This window comes from Phyllopteryx taeniolatus, chromosome 8 (genome assembly GCF_024500385.1).
Source record: "Phyllopteryx taeniolatus isolate TA_2022b chromosome 8, UOR_Ptae_1.2, whole genome shotgun sequence".
Classification (NCBI taxonomy): Eukaryota; Metazoa; Chordata; class Actinopteri; order Syngnathiformes; family Syngnathidae; genus Phyllopteryx; species Phyllopteryx taeniolatus.
Genome location: NC_084509.1, coordinates 12,299,693 through 12,314,344, shown reverse-complemented (window position 1 = coordinate 12,314,344; position 14,652 = coordinate 12,299,693). Strand labels below are relative to the sequence as shown.

Sequence of the window (14,652 nt, the reverse complement as noted above, 5' to 3'; positions counted from 1 at the left end):
GATCCTGGAATGTTAATATTATTGTAAAAAAGTTAAAATTTAGGTGAATTAAAATGTAATATAAATAGAAACAAAACTATTTGTTGAAACAAATTCTTTAATGATATATATATTTTAGAATTAATTTAATTACATTTTAATTTTAATTTTAACAATAAGGTGAGTATTAAATCACACAGTTACAATAGTAATCTGTATTACACGAGAAATGATAATTATATTTATAATAATTATACGAGAATACATATATAGATTGATAATAGTACTGGAAAAAGTTTTAGTAAGTTAAATTCAAATTTTATGAGCATAAAATTGTCATAGTGCTAAAATTAAGCCTTTTTTTAAATTAAAAGGCTTAATTTATTGCAGTATCAATATTGTAATTGTATTTTTTGTATTAGTTACATTATAATTGTAATAATTAGAGGATTCAATCAATCAGTTACACAAATAAACAAGTAATTAAATGAGATGATCATTTTGTGAGCATAGGTTTTTATTATTATTAGAACAAAATGTATATTTTATGAGCATAAAATGGTAATTTTACAAGAATGAAGCTGGAATATCTTATGAATATAAAGTCGTAGTTACAAGAATACCCCAGTAATTATATGAGAATAACATTACATTAAAACAAGTCAAAATTCTGTGAGCATACAATGGTAATATTATTAGAAGAAAGTTTAAATTTTATAAGCATTCAATTGTAATTTTATGAGAATTAAGTTGGCATTTTATTAGAAAGAATTCAAAATGTTTCAAATCCAAAGTTTGACATTTCAGAGACTGTTTTAATAGAACAAGAAAAAGTGTAAAAAAAAAGTCACCACAGCAACATTTTGACATGTTGACAAGTTACATTGTTAGCTTAATTTAATGCAATCAATGTGGTTTTATTTTGGGGAAAAAAAACATTTAATAACATCTTTTAAACTTAGTGATTTACATTAAATAAAAACATGATATATTTTACAAAAATATTCTGAAAACATGACTTGATTTGTGCTGGTGCAGGTGTGCTGGACACCCCGGACATCCCTCGCCTCCCGGACCCCTCGGCCATCTTCCCTCTCCCCCAGCGCCGTAAGGCCCCCGCTCCGCCCGTCCCCGAGCCGGCCCCCCTCTGCCTCATCAGCCCCCTCGAGCGACCCAAGACGCTGGAATTCACCGCCCGTCCCCGGCCCGCTCCGGCCCGGGCGCGTGCCGACCAGTGGAGGCTGGGCTCCCTGTCCAGGACCCTGAGCTCGTCGCCGGGCAGCGGCTGCGACAGCCCCCGGGGATCGGGGGACGGCGTCGTCGGCGACTCGCGGCCCAACCTGATGGACATGGACGTGGAGGGGCAGAATTTGGACCACACGGTACCTCTGTGCACCAAGATGCAGCCCGCCGCCCTCTGCGGGCAGCAGTACACGTAGTGAGGATTCCGCCTTTTGTACCGCAACCGACGGCCTCGAGCGTGCAAAAACGACACTTACCGGAAGCCATTCCTTCTGCTGGGCATCCTAAAAAAGGTGTGAAGACCACCCACCATTCTCCCGACTAACTCGACCACCATTGAGACGCCTCAAGAAAGCCATTCCGACCACAACTTACTTACCACAATGCATCTGTTTCCTGCGGTCTGCTTGCATCATTCCCACAAAATAATATACATTGAATTGTTCCTTCAGCCACGTGGTGTCGCTTCCTACAATCACCTTCGCCAATGGACTTGTTACATTATGAAGCAAAATCTGAGTTATTTTCTCCCCCTTATGTCATGCAATAATGTGAAAAGTAAGTTATTCACTGTATACTATTGGAGATAAACACAGTCGAGCCCCTAAGAGCTAGAGTGGGCTAACTCCATTTCGGGGTTTAGCAGGAGAGCGATTTGAAGTTTTATGGCTGCAAACAAATCGGAGGGATTTATATTTTGGTAATTCATAAGGCAATAATTACTTCTTCGGGATACTTGTTTTTACCAAAATTGGAGTTTTCATCAGATTTTGGAATTGGATCATATTTGATATTCATCCTCGATCATATTGTTTGCACTTTTATTCATCAACGGAGGTCCTCTTTTATGTAATAGCATTCGAAAAAAGAAGCAAACTTGTATTCGAAAAAATGTGCAATACTGGTCCAAGTACAAACAGTCAGCAAATCTTTCAATATTTCATATAATAGCATTCCCTCTATGTCAAAATTGGAGCTCAACTTTGATTACTTCTCAGTGGCTCAATACTGTTGGTTTTGACAAAGGATATTAGGGCCACAACGATAAGAGGAAAATAATCCTAGAATGATGACAATGAAGTCAAAATGTCACAAGAACAATCATAGTTTCTTAAGAATTGTTTCTAAATTTTAGAAGACTATATTTGTTATGTTAAATGTTATAAAAATAAGGTCATCATATTATGAGAAAAAGTCTGAATTTTACCAGTCCTAATTTTATCAGATAAAAAGCGTGAATATTACAGAGAATATTATCTTATTGGAAAAAAAGGAAAGTCCAAATATTTTGAGATTTGTATTTTTCCGAGGATAAAGTCGTAATATTACAATTATATAGCAATAAAGAGAGAAAATATGATGTATTGAAACAAATTAATTTGTAAGATTAAGAGAAAACAAGGTAAATTTATGACCATAAAATCATAATAATATGAGAAAGAGTCCAAATTTAAACAAGAGTAAAGTTTTGCTAGAATACAATTTGAAATTTTATGAGACAAAAGCCATAAATCTGCAAGAATATAGTTGTATTATTTTGGAAAAAGTAAGATTTAGTAAATTCAATAAAAACAAATGAGAATTAGCAACATAAAGTCAAAATATTAAGTCATTTCATGAGATAAATGTCTTCATTTTAGGAGAATACATTTGTAATATTTTTAGAAATAAAAGTTAGTAATTTTACAAGGATAACGGTGTAATATTAATTTTACAAACATATTTTGGGGAAAATATTCTTAGTTTTTACAAGATGAAAATGTTTTATATGAATGAAGACAACATTTTATGAGAGAAAAAATACACAATTCCACAAGAAATGTTTGAATTATATGAGTAAAGATGTAATTTATTTTACAAAAATTGGTATTATCATTAGCCTAATAGCATAATTGCAGAAGTCATCTTAACTTACTGTCATCAAATCAATACAAATTACCAATGTGCTTGCTGTAAAATTTGTTGGGAAAACGTTTATCACGAGGGACAGAAAACATAAAATTACAAGAAAAAAGGAATCATTTTTACAGTACAGGAATTAAACACCTGAATATTATTTGGGGAATGTTTTAATCATAAAATTTAAAAAAACAAACAAACATAATAAGCATCATTTCACAAGGGAAAAAAGACTTAAAAGTACAAAAAAATTGACAATCAAATCGCTAATTTTAACGTGATCGGTAACATTACAACTAATATTACAACTTTATTTCTCGGACAAATTCCGATTTACTCTATCATTTCTTTTTTTCCACTGTGGCCCTGATACTCCTCCTTAGTTTTTAAAAACTTCCCTGTTAATATGACTTCTACAGAAGGAAGTCCTATGACATTGCATTTTTGACCCTTTAGGGCAACCGTGATTGCCCATTTTGACAAATTCAAAGTCTTAAGGAAGTCGTAAGCTGGCACTTGTACATGTATCCAATCAATTCACCATGAAATAAGTTTTCTTCTCTGCATCGCAACGACCGACCACATGGTGCTTGTTTGTCGCATAGCGCATCTGTCGGTCCATTCGTATACATGGATCGCTCAAACACCGTTCTCTCTCTCTCTCTCTCTCTCTCTCCCTCCGGATGACCTTTCAAGACAAATGCAACACACAACATCAACCTCACGTTCACACGGGACCGCTTGGATCCCCACCTTACCACATCCCACCCCTTGGTATCCCCCTTGGTACCTTCTCAGTCCCAGTGGCACTTTAAGAGCCTCGTTGATGGGCCACTTGAAGCTGACAAATCACTTTGGACTTGTTACACTGCTGTGCAAATACGGGAGTGTTGGTGTGTGTGCGTATGTGCGTGTGTTGTTATGTATGGGGCTGTGACCTCCTTGTGCTCATGAATATTTATTATGATGAAATTAATTGTTATTACTGGGAATTATTGTTACAATCATTTTTTTCCCGTGTACATATTTGTTAATACAACAACAAATGAGGAATAACGTGCGTCATGTGAAGAATGCTTGGTTGAGAGCCGAATAAAAAGTAAGAGCCTCAGTCTCCATAATAAATGTGTTCGTTAGACTGAATGGTGCAGACTGCCACAATAATAATAAAAGTGATTTGAATCCGTCTCTGACAGTGAGCATTCTGTGTAGTACCGCAAAGAGTCGTCTAGATGTCACCAGTGTGCACTATGATGTCATGTTTTCCGATTGTTGTTGTTTTTTTATCCTCCTCCCCCCCAGGCGCAGTATTGTGGATCTTTCCTATTGCCATTAGTTAGCATGAAAACAGAATGAGTTTGCATTCATGCAGGAATATGAAGGACTCTTGTTTACATATTAATCTGAATGATACAAAATATGACTAACGCTAACCCAGGCTTTAAATACTACTTTGAAACCGGAACCCAGGCTTAAAACTGTAACACAAATTTGAAATCCTAACCCCAGTGTGAAACCTCAATTTGAAAGCCTAACCCAGGTTTTGAACCCTTACTTCAAAACCCTAACCAAAGTTTTTCAACACCAACACCAGTTTGAAATCCAATTTGGAACCCTAAGCCAGGTTTCAAACCCTAATTTGAAGACCTTGTTTGAAACCCTAACCCCAATTTGAAACCTTCATCGTGGCTTGAAACCCTAACGCCAATTCGAAGGCCTAATTTGAAAACCATCATTTAAAACCCCATCCCTAATTTGAAACCCTAACCAAGGCTTGAAACCCTAATTTGAAACCCTAATCCTGTCTGAAAATGTAACATGTGTTTGAAACCTAAATTTGGAACTCTCACCCCAGTTTGAAACCATAACTTGAAACCCTTAATTGGAATCCTTGCAATTCTCATTTAAAAGCCTTGACGCCCTAATTTAAACCTTCAACCCATCTCAAAACCCTCATTTGAAACCTGCATGACGATATAGGCTCACCACCAAGTGCCACGTGCCCTGCGACCACCAATCAAACGTCCTTCTGGACACCAGCCAGTTGCCTAGCAACCTGCTCACTGCCATGGCGACGCCAGCAAAGGCAAAGACACAAAAAAGGCACAAAAAAAAAGAGAGAGCGAGGGATGATTGAGCCTGCCTGGGAATGGAAAAGAAGAGAAAGTCCACCACACACACACACACACACACACACACGCACGCACGCACAAACACACAGCCAAAATGTCCCCGCAAAGACCAAAGTGAGCACAATGAAGGCGACATGTCAAACCTGGCATGATTCCCCAATTTGACACGCCACCCGTGGCTAGAAATCCCGAGTTTGAAAACCTCATCCTTATTTTCAAATCCTGATTTCAAGCCCTAGCCCTTGCTTGAAACCCTAACTCTGGTTTAAAACCCCAATTTTTAAAACCCAAATCTACATTTGAAACCCTGGCTTGAAACCTACTCTAATTTTAAAGCCCTAGCCCTGTTTTAGACCCTATTTGAAATCCTAACCCTTTCTTGAAACCCTAATTTGAAACACTGACTCTAGTTTGAAGCCTGACTTGAGACAGGCGTGTTGTTTGTCTTGCTTTTGGATCCCCGTCGACGTTGTCGGTCTTCAGGAGCTGAGTCGTATTTTCAAGTAAGGATGAGAAAAGCTTCTGACCTGCTTGCCTGACAGCCGGGTTTTTGGCCAGGGTTAGGGTTTCTAATTAGGGCCGTTGGGCTTTCAAACAAAGGTTGTGCTTTTGAATTAGGGTTTCAAGAGAGGGGTTAGCGTTCTTAAATTAGGTTTAAGGTTTCAAGCTAGTTTTAAAAGAAGGAAGTCATCATTAAGTAAATACAAAAATATCCATGGAAACAGTTATTACATAAACTAAAACTAATGTTACAAAAAAGACAGATTTATGAGGGAAAAAAACGTGTAATTGACAAGACTAAAAGTTGTAATATTTATACCATTTTTCAAAATTTTATTTTACAAGAGTAAAGTCAGCATATTCCAAGAAAAAAAAAATGTAATAATAATAATATTTTTTTTTAATGTAACTAATGTTGTAAATCTACAAGCAAAGAAAATATGTAGAGTTATACTTAAAAATGATTATTAAATATTACCGTCTCATTAAATATTTGTTTAGACAAAACATTTATGGTAAAGTTAGAAGGTTGTTCTTGTAAAATGACATTTCATTCTCACAGTAATGTAATTGGTGTCTTCTTAGCGTGGGCCTAAGTACAATTTGGAAAACAAACTTTTCCCATAATGCACCTGGAGAATGACAATGCCCTTCAATTGATCAAGTGGAATTTACGTCAAATAGCCTGTTAGGTAATTCTAGGTCAGTTTACGAGTGGGTCGAGATCCATGTACATTGTGCGTTTTTCAGTGCATTTAAACACAAACACAATAGGACTCCTCTTTGTTTGCAACTTTATTCTTATCGTGGACCAATCAGCAGTAGTGCATTCTCCGGGAAGCGGGACACGGAAAAAGCAAGCCTCTGAGCTGTGCGAGGCGAGCTCTGTCCTCCAGAGACTCAAAACAACGTCATCGCCTTCAAGTCAAAGCCAACAGGAGAGAGGTCCAAGCCTGAAGCTCCTCACAGTTCTCCTCTCGTCCCGTTTTAGAACATCGAGAAAAACGGGTCAAGCTCTGCGTCCCTTTTAAAGGAAAACAGCCCACAAATCAAAAACACAGTCACAAAGCAGCTCTTTTCTAATCTGTTTTCAAAATAAAGCTTTTCACAACCAGTTCTTTTTTTTTGGGGGGGGGGGGGACATTTGTATATTCACAAACATTTACAAACATTTGTGTACCTCAAATGACATCAGGAAAACAAAAACAGCAGCAACAGCAACCATCTTTTTGTTGTGCTTTTAAAAGTTGTTTTTGGTAATCAAATATTCAGAAAAAAATAGTAGAAGTACCAGGCCATGACAGGGTAGACAACCTTCAGCCCGTGGGCCGTATATTGATAGGTGTACTTCGATCCAATTCTGAAAACAAATATAACTTCAGACGAACTCACGTAAAAACATTTAACCCACAATTCTTATCCTATATAATAATAATAATAATAATCATTTAGTGTGGCCGTGTAACAAGGTTCATACTGTCTTTCTTAGAAGTACACTATTTAGCCACTGAGAACTAGAGTGGGATTCATATGAGGGAATGTGTTTTTTTTTTTTAAATCTTTCATGAAATATTATTGATTGACAAAGGCAACAGTAGTTTGCTAAAACATGACTGGTAACCTTTCTACGCTGTTGTATAAAAAAAAAACAAAAAAAAAACTAATTCATATATTTGAGCAACTGAGAACCAAAGTGGGCTAACTCCATTATTTGTCATTTTTAAGTTAAGTGCAGAAATTGATGAAGAAAAGGCATATCTTTCCGATATATACTGGTCCAACTCAAGATTTAGATCCATTTTTGACAGTCTATTATTGTACTCAGGGTGGTTCATCAGTGCAACACTCGGCCAACATCCCGGAAGGTGACGTCCAGAGATTGATAGAAGACTCGGAAAATAAGTCGTGCTTTAGCTTGGGTGCATGTTTATATAAGTGAATGCTATTCATCATCTTTAATCAAATATTGATGAATTGAACAGACTTAGACCACTATTGCACTTCACTTTTTTTCTAATCCTAGTTTGTTTCAATTCTTGGTGATACTGACTGCTATGGAGCGCACGAAACAGAAGATGATGACATAAAAGTGCAACACAAAAGCATAAAATTAGCAAAACGCCAAAATCTGAGGGAAAGCACAATTTCTGGAAAAGTATCAAGAAGGAATAATCATTAGCACATAATTCACCAAGATTTGTATTGCAGCCATAAGACCTGAAACCACTCTCTTGGAAAATGACAACATTGTAGTTAGCCCGTTCTAGTTCTCAGCGGCTCATATTGAGTCTGGCGCTCGGAGGACTTTCCAACAGGTGAATTGGCGCCTTTAGGAAAAAGGTTGCAAAGGAACATCCCAGGAGGCCGGATGGCAAAAACAAACACGGTAGAGCTGCGTCGCTACGGGAGCGAGGAAAGTCAAGCGAGGCCACCATGGAGACAGGTTTTTTGTTTTTTTTGTTTTTTTTTGTTTTGTTTCATCTCATTTGGGGTTAGCACAGCGACAAAACCCGTGCGTGCAGCAACACTGGGCTCCTTTAAGTGACCGCTATCATGTTTTGGACAGGAAATTGCTCATTCAGTGGCTAAATTGGTTGAATCAGAATTAAGGCAAATATGCACTCACTGCACACAACATTAGGCACACCTGCACTTATCATTTGATTACATTTGTTTAGAACTTTGTAGAAATCAAATTGTCATACATTACATTAAATGATATTAGTTTAGAACTGACTGTATGAATTAAAAAATGCAATTGCCTTACATCGAATAAAATGTATATATTTAAACTTCAAATAAATAAAATAAAATAAAACAATTGAATTACATTTAATTATAGGAAATCAGTATAGTGATTCTAATAAATAAAATAAAATGCAATTGCATTACATTTGCTTAAATGAAATGAATTTAGAACTTTGAATAAATAAAGTAAAATGTTGCATTACATTGAACATAATAGATCATTTTAGAAATTGGTATGAAATTTTAGAAATAAAATACAATAACGTAATAAACTAAACCAATTAGAACTTGGTTTGAATAAAATATAAAATACAAAACAATACAAAATGTAAATGCATTTCCTTTTATTAAAGGAAATTAGTTTAGAACTTTAAATAAATACATTTAAATATGCTCGATTCAATTAAATTACATTAATTTAGAACAAAATAAAATGCATTAAAATCGCATTACATTTGATTTCATTATTATTTTACAATGTAAATGAAATAAAATGAAAAATGTAATACCTATATGCAGATGAAAATAGTATAGAATTGGTCAAATCAAATTATAATTCAATGGAAAGAAATGGAAACTACAGCATACATAAAATACAAATAAAATGAACATTGTTAAATGAATATCTAACCGACAGTGTCAATCAAAACAGAGCATCAGTTTCTTAATAAAAGCAGAATTTATGACACAGCTGTTACATTGGATATCATTAGATGGCAAGGGTGTACCTAATGTTGTGTCCAGTGAGTATATATATATCACAGTATGACTGTTGCTGAGATTAAATTAGTGGTCGTCCTTCATGTTCTACAATTCAAATCATGATGTACTTGCAAACAAATGTGTTTTTTAGTTTGTAATCAAAGAAGTATTGTTCGATTAGGATCTTTTAAATTTGATCCTGTGCGCTTTGTGATCGGATTCGGAACAAAGACCTGTTTTCTCAATGGCATTTTGATGAACGCTGGAGTTGTTTATACCGATGCGTCTGGCGAGCCACTTCCTCCGTCACTCGGCCCTAAAGTGTAGCATGGTGGCCTCCTTGTAGCAGTGTGTGACACAGTGACACACTTAGGTGTCTATTTGCCAGAAATAAACTCTCCCCTCGCCTCTTTTGGATGCCTGAAATACCCCAAGAAGATCTTGCTCACAATAAGCTCTAATTGTGAAGTACAATGTACTGACGGACGACATTCGATAAGAGCAATGATCGCATCGTAGCAGTTGACGTTTATTTGCCGCAAACAAATACATTGGAGCTCAGCCTCTGCCTAGCGGATTTCATGGCTAACCAGATCCTGTACTTTTGGGAGTACAGTAGGGTGGTTTTTGGTTGCCTCCATCATGGCCAAATAATTCATAATAATTCACACTGTTGCACTTGTGGGCATTGTCCGTTTCCTAAAAAGAAAAAAGAAACTATTTCTTAAAAATAAAATATTTGAAGCTTTATACATTTTTATTCTATATTATACATTAATAGAGAATCTTCATTTTTGGGGGGAAAATTTACTGCAAACAGTTAATTCTAAATGGAAATATACCAAAAATAAGCACTTTTATTGTTCGCATTTTGTTCCTTTACTGTACCAACTGTGATTTTTGGCATACTTTAACGCTCCTAACTGTCACTGTACTTCACGCAGTAAGAAATTAACCCGAAAGATTCTTAAAGGGGCCACTGCACGGGCAAACTCCAACCAGTAATTAAATCCCCCTGTTTTTTATGTAAACTGGAACAACGCAAAGGTGTAATGTTCTAACTGAGGTACACACATAATAACAATCTGGCCCATTTAGATCATTTTTCTCCCCTTCTGTTGAAAGTCAGCAAAGGCCCGATTACCAGATCTTGAGCGATTATCCTGTGTTATGTTGTGTTGTGTGTTTTAAGAGCCACTTCTCCTATCTGCTGGGAAAACAATCCAGGACGACAATCGGAACGTGTACATTATTTACGACGGCAAAACCTTACGCGAGTTGTGTGCTGTGTCGGTCATCGTCGAGTAAACCACACACTCGGGGTTGAACAAACAGATCTTTTAAAGTCGCCGTAATATGACGAAAGTCAAGTCAACGTCTATTAGTCACAGATATTCTTTCAGTACAGCACTATGACTAACAAAAATCACGGACAGAAGGAGAGAATGCGTTGCAATAATCTATATTCATCGTCAACGGACAGTTTACACACCGTATTTACGCAGGACAATCCTCGTTGGAACACAAGAAAATCCACATTGACCAAAATAAATAAATAAATAAATAAATAAATCCTCTTGCTTGGTGTGTTTGCTGTGGGACAGCAAGGTTACGCTTTTACAATCTGGCCGAACGGGAAAACCCGTCCTTGTTGTGGTCCTACCACAAGAGTGGGTCCTACGTGGTGGGAATTTGCGGTGTCTGCAAATAATCACAGACCTCTTCGTGTACGGTGGAATCATTTCCCACTTTATGCACTTTGATCGTGCCGATCGAAAAGTTGTTCAAAATCCCGCTGGAGGTTCTGTGGTTTGCCCTTACTTACCAAAGCTGCGGAGCACAATATAAATTGATAAGCTGACGAACTCATTTCAATTAGCGCACTCATCTGTTGTTGAAAGCAGCTCTGGCTCCTCCTCAAAACATGATAGGCGACTAGTCCACATCTAGCGCTGGGTGTCATTGAGGAGTAGTAAAGTCAACAAGTCGACTAGTCTTTACAAACCCTACCACATACAGTAAGAGCAGTAAGAACACAAGATGGTAAAAATCGGTATCAGTGTTAGGGTTTGAACGCTTAAGATTTTTTGTACAATGTGATGAAAGTCAAGTTGAAGTCAATTCATCGTTGATAATTTTTTTCACCCCAGTACCCAACCTTTTTTTTTTTTTTTTTTTTTTTTGCACCCCAGGCCAGTTTCACATAAAGACATAGGCTCCCCCCAAAAATCAAGCCTTTCTCTGGTTCGCTGTTTCTCTTTGTCTTGTGCTTTTATTGTATTTTAGGACAGGCTTGTAAATTTTGCAAGTGACCTTGCCACCAGTCTCTATTTTTGTGAAAGAATTCCACACGCTTGTAGCATCATCGGCCGTATGCCGTACTATAAGTGTTACCGCACGTTACGCGATGTCGATGTTGTTGTATCCTACAACTTCAATGAAGAATAAAGTTCTCGTTAGCACAGAGTTGGTATCTGTGCGTTATTGGATGTAATATATTGGCGATGAAATTTGAGTTTCACTTAGCGCCTCTGACCTCGTTCCTCGCCACCAGTCCCCTGGTCCTGCTCGGATGAATATTTTAAGACTAGCGACGATCGGAACAGCCGAAACCATCGAGGCTAACAGCTATTTTCGTCCACCGCCATCTTATTTTCGTACTCTCAGACACACGTGGACGTATGAAGACTGTGTTGCCTTGTTGGCCGGAAATGTCGCTGCTCCACAGAGCGTTACAGTCCGGCGATGACCAAACGGGCGAGTCCAAGTCCTCTATAAATTGCTCGACTGGAAACCAAAAACGTGATTAGTGATGAGTCGACTTCAAGCTTTAAATGTCGATGCGCAGTAGACGAGCTGACTAATCGGTTTAACCCCTAATGTGTGTACCCCGCTCTAGCCATCATGAATGCTCAACTGAACTGAACTGTGCACATAAGCGTTTGGGATGCTGTCAAGCTGCGGAGTTGTTCCGATAAGAGCGGCTCGGACAGCTCACTGTGGGTGTGGGAGTGAGGGCTCAGGCTTCGGGGGGATTTTTTGACAACAAATTCAAGACATAACATAAGCGAACCTGATAGAACCAATGCTACGGACAACTTCAGTATAGAACAGGGGTGGGCAAAAGTTTGCACTCCAGGGCCAAATTTGACTGTTAAATAATTCATTAACCAATTATTTAGCAATATAGACCTTAAAATAGTTACATGTAGATGTCAAATTGTATATTATTCGCCGCATATTCACTTTCGGTGCATTTTTCTTGAAATATATGAATCAATTGACCAATTATTTAATGAGTTAACTGAATACAAAAATAAATAAAATATGAATAAACACATTTTAATGAACCACTTTAAGGGATTGATTTAAAAAAAAAAAAAAAAAAAAGCTACCGGTAAATGAATGTAAGTATTACAGGACTCTTGATGTAAAATGCCAGTTAAAACACTTTGCCCACCCCCGGTTTTGATGGACAATAAAAACAGATGACAAACACTCAAATTAGCCCTTAATTGAACAAAATAAAAGTCCAAGAAAGTGTGGTTAAAGGACTTGAGTGAGCCCTCCTGGCGGGTTGCATGTACAATCAAATCGGACGATGATTTTGATATGTGTCGCACACCCCACTCAGAGCCAATCATGACCCTCCAAAAGGCCTCCGCACACCACACACTACCCAGATATTCTCCCCAGAGAGAAGGCAGAGAAAACAAAACGCTTTGACTAAATCCCGCAAACGTCCATTATTCACGAGTTTCTTTCGGGGGTTTCTAATACAGCAGTTTTCTTTGATTTTTTTTTTTTTTTTTTTTGTCAAGGAAAAAAGAGCCACAGCACCTGAGGGACAAACAGGCAGGAGGGTCGGAAAAACAGGAAGTTCAAATCATCTCCCACAAGTGCTGTGGAGGGTCCTTGGAAGTATGGCGAGGATGGAGGACGGATGGTCGGGCGGTCGGGTGAGTCGGCGCAAGATTCCAAAAGGGACGGCCGTGTACGGGGCAGGTCAGCCGTGCGTCTCTTTGCCGAGCTCTCGTTCCCGCTGGCCGCTCTTGCTCATCTTCATCTCCGTCAGCTGGATGTAGCGCAGCACGTTGGTATCTGGGGTGGAGGGAACGCCATTGGGCGCATTTTAATGCTCAAAGTCACATTTGAAGGAACAGTGAGGACATAGTGAGGACATGAGGTTTGGTTTTGCTCCAATGCTCCCACTACAGTTTGTAGCACAGTAACCCACCTTCATAATAAATAGTGCAGGGATTGATTGATGAGTTAATAGATTGACTGATAGATCGATTTTGGTTTTCAAGAAAAATGCACCGGAAGTGCACATGTACATTCATATGCGGCAAAAGTTCTCCGTAACTTCCACGAACAACCCAGGCTAAACTTAGCTCCACCCCCGATGTTAGATGTTAGTTTCTTAGTCGAAATGTATAACTTCGACATACTTCCTTGTTACCAATTACTACTTTACTATTAGCCAGGACTTTGGTGCCATCGTGTGGCATCTTAGAGCATTATAGGAACAGTACAAAAACTTGATTAGGTGAATTTGTGAAAAGAGAATCGCACCTAGGTGGAGGTTCACAGGAAAACTGCGCCTTGAAAATAAAATCACTCCAATTGATGTTATAGCTCTTTAACACAACATGGTGAAACATTGCTAAGTTACAATGGTCAGTTATGTACTTATTCGACGTTAAATTAAAAAAGGTCATATAACTAAGTACTATTGCTTTAAATCACTCCAAACATAACTAAAACTAAACTATTAAACTTAATTATTATTATTCATTCAATGTCCCCAAAAATATTGAAAAAGGCATTGGAGTAATATAATAAAATGAAAAATATATTATAAATATTGACAATATAATAATAATATATAGTATAGTAAAATTATAAACATAATTTAAAAAATTAAATAATGGAAATAATACATTATTTTGACCTGTAATGTTGCATTAAATCACAGCAAATAATTACTGAATTAGGCTTAAAATGTATTCGGTCATTAAAATAGTCAAAACAATATTACAATAAAAATACATAAATATAATAATATAATCGTATTAAAATATGAAAAAATATAAATATAACACTAATTGAATAACACACATAACATAATTTTTTTTCTAGCAACATCATTTTCACAATGTAATTTAAGGTCAGTTATACCAAACTGTTGCTTTAAATCACTGCTAGATTATTAACTGATATTAATATTTATTCAATGTCAGCTGATTTCAAACTATTTGAATCTAAATTATACAAAAAAGGAAGTGACTTGACAGTTTACAGTATACTAATATAATAATAGCGATAGGATAAGCGGCTCAGAAAATGGATGGATGGATGGTGGCTATCTATTTTGTTTCTGTCTGGACTGGGTCTGCTGAATGTTATTGTAATATATTACAATAACCATGAATGGGATGAATAACAT

The 14,652-nt window shown here is 37.1% G+C and overlaps 2 protein-coding genes across 4 annotated transcripts in view; one reads left to right on the top strand and one right to left on the bottom strand.

Moving 5' to 3' along the window:
* Positions 1–4,308, top strand: part of map3k10 (mitogen-activated protein kinase kinase kinase 10) — a 45,024-nt gene extending 40,716 nt beyond the window's left edge. For all 3 annotated transcript variants that reach the window (XM_061781969.1, XM_061781968.1, XM_061781967.1), the window contains one exon: positions 1,018–4,308. In XM_061781969.1, coding sequence (XP_061637953.1) covers positions 1,018–1,418 — 401 coding nt within the window. In that variant the 3' untranslated portion in view covers positions 1,419–4,308. The remainder of the gene's footprint in view (positions 1–1,017) is intronic.
* Positions 4,309–6,132: 1,824 nt separating this feature from the next.
* The window catches only part of ttc9b (tetratricopeptide repeat domain 9B), a 38,830-nt gene continuing 30,310 nt past the window's right edge, over positions 6,133–14,652 (bottom strand). Inside the window, exon 3 of the mRNA XM_061781970.1 lies at positions 6,133–13,304. Within this exon, the coding sequence (XP_061637954.1) occupies positions 13,210–13,304 (95 nt within the window). The 3' untranslated portion in view covers positions 6,133–13,209. The remainder of the gene's footprint in view (positions 13,305–14,652) is intronic.